At 32.5% G+C, this 8,993-nt stretch overlaps 1 protein-coding gene across 1 annotated transcript; it reads right to left on the reverse strand.

Moving 5' to 3' along the window:
- Positions 1 to 915: 915 nt before the first annotated feature.
- Positions 916 to 4,270, reverse strand: LOC124919268 (protein SMAX1-LIKE 3). Its single transcript, XM_047459472.1, has 3 exons — positions 2,825 to 4,270; positions 2,124 to 2,307; positions 916 to 2,045 (listed from the first exon to the last, which is right to left on the reverse strand). The coding sequence occupies exons 1-3, from the start codon at positions 4,012 to 4,014 to the stop codon at positions 951 to 953; spliced, it is 2,469 nt and encodes an 822-aa protein (XP_047315428.1). The 5' UTR covers positions 4,015 to 4,270; the 3' UTR covers positions 916 to 950.
- Between the last annotated feature and the right edge of the window lie 4,723 nt (positions 4,271 to 8,993).

Here is an 8,993-nt window from a genome sequence, read left to right on the forward strand (position 1 = left end):
TTTATATATATATATATGAAAAAAATATTCACTTTTATATTTGATCTTATATTCTAAAAGTATATAACATTATTGCACCTATCTAAGATATCTTTCTAAAAAAATAAATAAATATATATAAATGTTTAATGACAATGTTTGGCATATTCTTATTATTGCACCTATCTAAGATATCTTTCTAAATCAATAAATAAATATATATAAATGTTTAATGACAATGTTTGGCATTTTTAAGAATATGATTAAAGTTGAGTATTTGTGCTAAGCTTATGTACAAATATATGCTTTTATTTATCTATATATTTGTGTTTTAAAATGTTAGAATTCAAATAACTATAATTTTCAATATCTTTAAATTAAAGAAAATTATCACCAAATAATTTCATTATGCTCAATCTACATGGGGACATGTTGAAATTGTAGTCCTAATTCTGAAGAAAAAAAAAGTTCAAAAGTCTAGCTTAGAAGATTTTTTTAAAAGAATAGAACTCATTTGATTGATTTATTGTATCACAAATTAATGATAAAAACCCATTACAAAATAATGAAGTTAAGATTATAATAAAATTGATTATAAATTAAACAAAAGTTACTCAATCCGTTTAAAAGATCACAAATAAACAAACTCACGTCCACAAAAACAAGATTTCTATCTTTACGCAATTACTAAAAAATAAATAAATTAAATATTACCTTTTTTTCGAAGAAGAAAAGAAAAGAAAATAAGCACTTAGTTTGTATTTTGTATATCCACTCTTTTGTTGTTTTTGAGGTGATTTTTTCTCTAGAGAATTGGTCATTTTATTACAAGGTATTGTTTCAAAAAGAAGATCAATAATCATTTAAAATAATTAATATTTAACGAAAATAATAAAAAAAAATATAAAAGTGGAAAAAAGAATACGAAACAAAAGTAAAAATTTAAACATGGTAGACAATCTTGTTAATCATTACAAATCCCTATCCTTGAAAACTATTTGTCTATCAACAAATTCAAAAAGTTCAATATCATCCATCGACTTACTTTCATTAGCATATTCATGATCATCGCAAGAAATATTTAAATCTAAGGACAAAGAAAGTTCCATCTCCTCTTCTTGAACAAGGCCATCTCCAACAAACTTTTGTTTTGTGGGAGAAGAACAAGTACTTGATCGCAAACATAAGGTTTCACAACTCAATATAACAATGGCATCACTAAGGCTCACTTCTCTTCTACTAGAACTCTTGATCCATCCACTTTCAATTGCCCTCTTGATCCCCATTTGAGACGAATAGTCGGCTTGCTCCACATCCTCAACAAAGAAAACCCTGTGTGGGTTACTTGCCACTGCCTCGGCAAACCTCTCCAAATAGCTAGAGCTTTCCTCAACTCTTAATCTCTTGTTCCTTATCATCGAGTCCTCGATCAAATCAACTCTTGTAGACGAAAAACTACTTAAAGAAATTGTAACTAAATTTGATTGGGACCCAAAAATTACCCTTGCTAATTCTCTAGAAAGTTTTTCCTTGCCATCCAAATCTAGCCCTTGGAAGAGAAGCCAAGTCTCTTCTTTAGTTCTTCCGTTGAACTCGCCATCTCTTTTAGCGACACTCCCTTTTCGTCTCACATTTCCGGACCTACACTGCAATATAGTACTCGCAATTGGTGCCACAATGTCCTTTTGCCAGGGAACTTTATTCTCCAATGCATTGCATAGCATGTTGATATTGTGAGAAGTTAGCTCCTTGAAGCTTTTAACATATTCATTTGTTTCCATGATAACATCACTAGAGTTGGTTGAATTAGTGTTTGAGAAAATCCCATTTTGGACATATTGATCGCCTTGCATCGATCTAAAGATTGATAATTCACGTTCCCTTTCTTGTGTACGAATAAAAGGGCGATCCCTCCACTCGTAAGAACTAGGATTTGTTTGGAGATCACACAAATACCCGGAAGGAGAGGAAGAAGCCGAGATAGATGAGGAGTTCATAGCCATCTCCAATAAGTTTGGTTGCTTATGTAAAGATTTACAATATGAGCTCCATTTCTTAAAAAGATCCTGAAATTGAAATTTTGCACTTTAGATGAAAAAATAATATTGTTGGGATAAATATCTTTGAGAATTATCGATCAAAACCTTGTTTGGATGTTGGTTATTTTCCTTGGACAGTTGAAGCCACGGCGGAAGAGTGCTAACCGTGGTGGAATCACTATTTTTCAAGATTCGAGCCTCGGCCTCAAAGTTCGAGGAACATTCTGTGCAAAAGGTGGCTTGATGCTTATCATGATTATTTCCACCTTTAATATTGATGTTTGCTTCTCTGCCAATGTGAATCATTATTGTTACCATTGTGAACATTAATTTAGTTAATCACTCTAGGGGAATTAATTAAAGTTACAAAAAAAAGGCTATGAGAATTGGATTCTTATTCTTTAAAAGTTCATTAGAGTTTGAATGAAACTATTCCAATTGTCCCCCTTTATGAATTACATAAGAATAGATAAAGCTAGAAACCAACCTAAAAAGAATCCACAAAAAGAGACCTCTTATCAACTAGCTCCATAAGGTTCATATTTGGATAAAAAGTAGAACTTAATTTTGCTTATCATCAACAATGCAATTTTTTTTTTTTGAAAAATCATACAAATTCATATTTTTACAAGAAAGAAAAACCCGACAAAGTGGAGTTAATGGTTTTCGTAATGGAATTAAAAGGTTTCTCGCCGCCTTTTAGGAAGGTAGAAGGAAAGTTCTAGATTATTTTGAATTTGAAAGAAATCGTATAATCATTATATGAGTTCAAACGCAATGTTTTGGTAACTAAAACGAGATTTTACCTTTCGGTCGGAACAAGGCTCAAACCTAAGCTCCCTTGAGGAATGGTAAGTGGATGAAGCCCCCAAATAGCTTCCAAAGAAGGGTTACCTTTCTTGCATCTCATGAAAGTTTGAAATGTGGAAATAGCCAATAACCAAAAATTTCCACTATCTCCAATCCCACGTATCAATCTCCCAAGCTCAATCACCATATGCTCTACTGGGCAATAGCAATTCCTAACCCTCCCAACTTCATTTGAATCATCATCATCCTTAACCCTAAAATCAGCTGTCCACTTAAGATCTCCCAAATACAAAACAACTCCCTTTTCTACACAACTCTTCACCAAACACCTAAGCTCCACAAGCTTCTTCTCAACCTCTTCTCGAGACCGATTTTCGATCGAATACAACGGAAGACTTATGAACTTCATCTCTTTCAAGTCTTGAGGAACTTCCCCTCTATCAAACTTGTCCATTAGAGCACCAACTACGCCTTCTATGTTCTCGATCCACTCGCCGACGATAACAATACTATTTTTCGTCGATCTTTTGTTTGTCGAGATCATGTTGTCTATTAAAACCGTTAGGTCTTCGTCTTTCACTAGATTTGACGCTTTCGGCCTACTTTCCTTGAACTTGTTAGATGATGGAGTTGACTCCATTAACGAAACGGATTTCTCCACACTTGATTTAACTTGTGTGCTTGAGAAACCGGCTTCTCTCATAACCCTACTCACACTCGGATCATCCAAGATGGAGATTATTAGTTGCTCGAGCTCTATCTTAACGGCTAGGATCGGTTGTTGCTGGCTCTCGATAGATCCACGCCGTTGATGGGCTTGGGCACGCTTGAAAGCCGCAACTAGGGCATTCGATACGGTTGGGTGGTTGTGATTGTAGTTATGGTTATGGTTATGGCCGTGAGTCGCGAGCATGGGAGAAACTGAAGAAGAGGTGGGGAGACGGTTAAGCGCTACGTTGAAGCAAAGCTCTAAGGCCTTGCATTGAAGAGGGTGAGAATGGGATTGGGATTGAAGGCAAGCTGTTTTTAGAAAACCGGTTGGAGATGCCAACATGGTGTTGGCTACGTGGAGTGGTGTTACTTGTGCATGGCCGCGACGACGGGCTAGGGTTATGGCTTGCTTCAAAACTCCTAAGGATTCGGCCGTTAGAGCTTGTTGAACCGCGCAATTTCCACCGGCTCTCATATTTTGAAAAGGATCGAGCTAAAAGAACTTGTTGGAATGATTTTGGCTTCTTGAGGTGTTCTTGAGCATGATTTATGATGGAGGATGGAGGAAGGGTGTTCCTTTCTTGAAGATGAGGTGAATTTGGGGTCCAAAGTTGATTTTGTAGTGGAAAGTGGATTGCATGTGCTGACAAACAGGGCCAATAGCGCCAGTATCAAAGGTAAATCAGCTTTGTGCGCAATAGAGATAGGGAAAAAGAGTAAAATAATGTATGCTTTTATACACATGGATTATGTAGAATTAATTGGGAATATGCATGAAATGAGTTGGATTGTCATTAGAGAGTGGTATCTGCCGTTTATGACATGAGTCAGTCACAAATTTATATAGTCAAATAATGAATGTTTATTTCTTAAATGTTCATATTATTAAAATGAAACAAAAAAAAAACATAAATAAGTTAAATTTATTATTCTAACAATAATAACATATTTTATGTGGATGTTAATTTTACTACTTGTCTAATCCATTTGACCGAGAGACATGTTACTCAAGGGATTCGGACATTGGTGTTTCATCATAATCCAAATAAACAAACTTATAGGAAGCGGGTTCCAAAAGAATGACATGAATAAAGAGAAAGATCTCAAAAGACAAGTTTTTGAAGGAGTGAGGAGACTTGCAACAAGTGTCGATTGAAAGGAGATTCTTTGTATAACTTAAGGTAATGTCACAATTACTCGTGAAAAAAATAGACTATAAATATCATAGTTCAATTCTAAAAGATACCCATGAAAGAGTTCATATTTCACACTAACTATCAGATAGTTTTTGATAATCTCTAGTATGTAACAATAGATTTAGGTCAATTGATCGATAATTTTAACAAACTAATGATTGATGTCACTATTAAAAAAAAAAATTATGGCTAATTAGTCCAAAATTCAAGCATAAAACCGAGGGAATTCACAAGAGATAGGTTTTGAAAGACACCAATCATACAAAATCGAGTGCGATTCTTACTGTCGAGACAATACTTTAGGGATCTTCAATTTAGATCCTTTAAACACTCTACAAGGAAACTCATAATTAGTTTAGTCCCACTTTGAAGATGTAAGTATCGTATTCATCACAAAAATTAGACAGAAAGAAAGAAAGAAAGCATATAAATATAGTGGAGAAGAAAGGATTAAAGGGGGTAAGAATAGGTAAAAGAACTGCATGAAAAAACGAGGAGGAAACAGAGTGGGGGACTACCTGTCTCAAGGAATCGAGAACTGTGTACGATCAAACTTCCATACTTAAAGCAAGCAACCAGCCAAGGAATAAAGATAATTCATCTCTTTATAACTATTTCATACATACATATGACCAACTTTTGAATGCATCAACACTAATTTAAAGCACCATATGTAAACTTAACTCATCTCATCTCACACTTATTTCAAAAGTTTTTTTTTTTTTTACTTTTGACCCCAAATTATAAATGACGAATCGTCTGAAGTTGTGTTGTCCCGATAATGAAAATTCATATATTCACCCTTATTACAGTGGAATGAGATCCACTTCCCTTCTCAGAGGAAACTGTTGAAATGAATCTCTGGGGATGAAATGATAATAGAGGATTTCATGAGTTGAATCTCTGCTGGGATGAAATGATAATAAAAGTTTCTATAATGTTGACAAGAATTATAATCTTGACAAGAATGTATAGAGAATGATGTGTCAATTTTTAATTAAAAATTTAAAAAATTTCTCTTATTAAATTTTCAATCAACTTAAAAGATGACTCATCATTTTCTACACATTATTGTCAAAAAATTTATCGTTCCCTATTATTACTCATTATAGTAGGCATGCTCAATGACAGGCTCGAACCTAGGACCTCTCAATGAGGCTGGGGATATTCACCTCTTATTGTTTTTTATTATTTTGAAAACTAGCACAATTTTACTTTAATTTATGGTAGTTTTAATGAGAAATCTATATATATATATATATATATATATATATATATATATATATATATATATATATATATATATATATATATATATATATATATATATATATATATATATATATATATATAATGATGCTTAATTTTTAAAGTGTCCGGATTGCCGGGTCGAGAGCTGTGGTCAATTTTGATACTTGGGTCGGATTGTGGGTTGAGGTCAATTTTGATACTTGGGTCGGATTGTGGGTTGACCCGCTTTTAAATTTTAAACGGTTAAAGATAAAATTAAAAATAATAGAGGTATGTTTAGAACTTGCAACCCAATAAAATAAGTACAACTCTTTAACCAACTAGGCTACAAAGACTTTATATTTTAAATTCAACACCAAATTTGATAAACGCGAGACGTTTTAATATTAATATAAGTTCAACTTTTTAACTAATTAATCTATATATATATAATGATGCTTAATTTTTAAAATGTTTGGATTGCCGGGTCGAGAGTTGTGGTTAATTTGGATACTTGGGTCGGATTGTGGGTTTACCCCCCTTTAAATTTAAAACGGTTAAAAATAAAATTAAAAATGCTAGAGGTATGTTTCGAACTTGCAACCTAACAAAGCAAATACAACTCTTTAACTAACTAGGCTACAAAGACTTTATATTTTTAATTGAACACCAAATTTGATAAATGCGGGACGTTTTAACATTAATATAAGTTCAATTTTTTAACTAACTAATCTATATATATATATATATATATATATATATATATATATATATATATATATATATATAATGATGATTAATTTTAAAAGTGTCCGGATTGCCGGGTCGAGAGCTGTGGTTAATTTGGATACTTGGGTCGGATTGTGGGTTGACCCGCCTTTAAATTTAAATCGGTTAAAAATAAAATTAAAAATTCTAGAGGTATGTTTCGAATTTGCAACATAACAAAACAAGTATAACTCTTTAACCAACTAGGCTACAAAGACTTTATATTTTAAATTGAACACCAAATTTGATAAACGTGGGACGTTTTAATATTTATATAAGTTCAACTTTTTAACTAACTAATCTATATATATTGATGCTTAATTTTTAAAGTGTCTGGATTGCCGGGTCGAGAGCTGTGGTCAATTTAGATACTTGGGTCGGATTGTGGGTTGACCCGCTTTTAAATTTAAAACGGTTAAAAATAAAATTAAAAATGCTAGAGGTATGTTTCGAATTTGCAACATAACAAAACAACTACAACTCTTTAACCAACTAGGCTACAAAGACTTTATATTTTAAATTCAACACCAAATTTGATAAACGCGGGACATTTTAATATTAATATAAGTTCAACTTTTTAACTAACTAATATATATATATATATATATATAATGATGCTTAATTTTTAAAGTGTCCGGATTGTCGGGTCGAGAGCTGTGGTTAATTTAGATACTTCGGTCGGATTTTGGGTTGACCCGACTTTAAATTTAAAATTGTTAAAAATAAAATTAAAAATACTAGAGGTATGTTTCGAACTTGCAACCTAACAAAACAATACGACTCTTTACCAACTAGGCTACTAAGACTATATATTTTAAATTCAACACCAAATTTAATAAACGCAGGACGTTTTAACATTAATATAAGTTCAATTTTTTAACTAACTAATATATATATATATAATGATGTTGAGTAAATGGATATTTGTGTCGGATTGTGGGTTAACCCACCCATAAACTTAAATCGATTAAAGTAAAATTAAAAATGTTATCCGTAATTTTTTTCACGATTTTTTATATTATTAATTGTGCAAATGCACGGACTAAATACTAGTTAATATTAAAATCTCTTAATTAAGGATGATTCTTTCTATTTGAACTATCATAGGAAACTTTAGTGTTTCACACTAAAAAAAGAAATTAATTACCATTAACAAAGCTACTGGTATTAATTTTTACCTTAAGTAAAATAAAATGCCTAAAATCAAAATTAATGATATCATAAGAAAATTGCTATTGTTAATTACGTTTTGGCTTGGTATACATATCAAAATGTCCAAACTTTTTAACGTGAGAGGTAGATCATATTTTTGTTAGGTTTAAATATAACTAAAAAGAGAATTGTCTATTGTTTTCACTTAATTGTATTACTATGGTATATTATTTATATCCTCTTCCTGAAGAAGAGATCTCTTCAACTGTATTAGGTAAGTTAAGAGGATAGCATCTTCAACTGTATTAGATAAGTTAAGAGGATATCAAGTTACAAATTTTGTCTAGATTCGTTTGCTTCTTGCCTGAGACTGATGAGATGGTGGAACAGCCTTCTTGGGATAGTCTCATTTGCATAATACTTCTGGATTACAACTTTGACTTGCTTTAAATAAAGCGCAGTAAAGAGTAAGCCAGAACCCCGCCTTATTTATCCTAATAACTTCGTTACCAAAAAGGAAGCTATGCCATGGATTTTCCTTCCTTTTGCCGCATTTCGTTCAAAGGGTTGAAGGGAGATAGTACATCAAGCTGTTCGCAAGGGCCAACTTGATCCTTGGTCTTCCGGTCGAGATATCACAGTGGGGAGGGGACCAACTAGAAGATAACTATCAAGTTTAATAAAGTGGTAAGCTTGTGCCCGTGAGTCGCCGGCCTAAGATAGGCCCTGCCATTATACAGTAAGCTCGCCTAACCCGTCAACAATTATGAATCCATTAAGCAAGGGAAATGTCTAGTTCCCATTTCTCCGAATCGCTTTCGTTGAGCTACGTAACCTATCTACCGAACGACCTTAGCCCCTTTGCCAGTTCTTCGAGAGTTATGGTCCTGTAATTAAAGGAGAGAGAGTAAGGATAAGAGTATAGAAAGATTTGTAGCGAATAAGGCCACGAATAATGTGAGATTTAACATGTCACCTTAGAAATATGATATATATCAATTTCTCTCTTTAATTTTAAATTATACATGTCACCTAAAAGCAAATAAAAAATTCTCTATTTAATTTTTTATACTTTAAAATATTTAATTAATAATTTATCTCTATTTAA

Source organism: Impatiens glandulifera, chromosome 1 (assembly GCF_907164915.1).
Source record: "Impatiens glandulifera chromosome 1, dImpGla2.1, whole genome shotgun sequence".
In the NCBI taxonomy this organism is placed as follows: domain Eukaryota; kingdom Viridiplantae; phylum Streptophyta; class Magnoliopsida; order Ericales; family Balsaminaceae; genus Impatiens; species Impatiens glandulifera.

Bases quoted from the DNA above. Each gene is read 5' to 3' on its own strand.
- LOC124919268 (XM_047459472.1), bottom strand. From the start codon at position 4,014: ATGAGAGCCGGTGGAAATTGCGCGGTTCAACAAGCTCTAACGGCCGAA. The intron at 2,308-2,824 runs GTAAAATCTCGT...TCACATTGGCAG, and splicing joins AGCCTTGTTCCGACCGAAAG to AGAAGCAAACATCAATATTA. The intron at 2,046-2,123 runs GTTTTGATCGAT...TTTCAATTTCAG, and splicing joins ATAACCAACATCCAAACAAG to GATCTTTTTAAGAAATGGAG.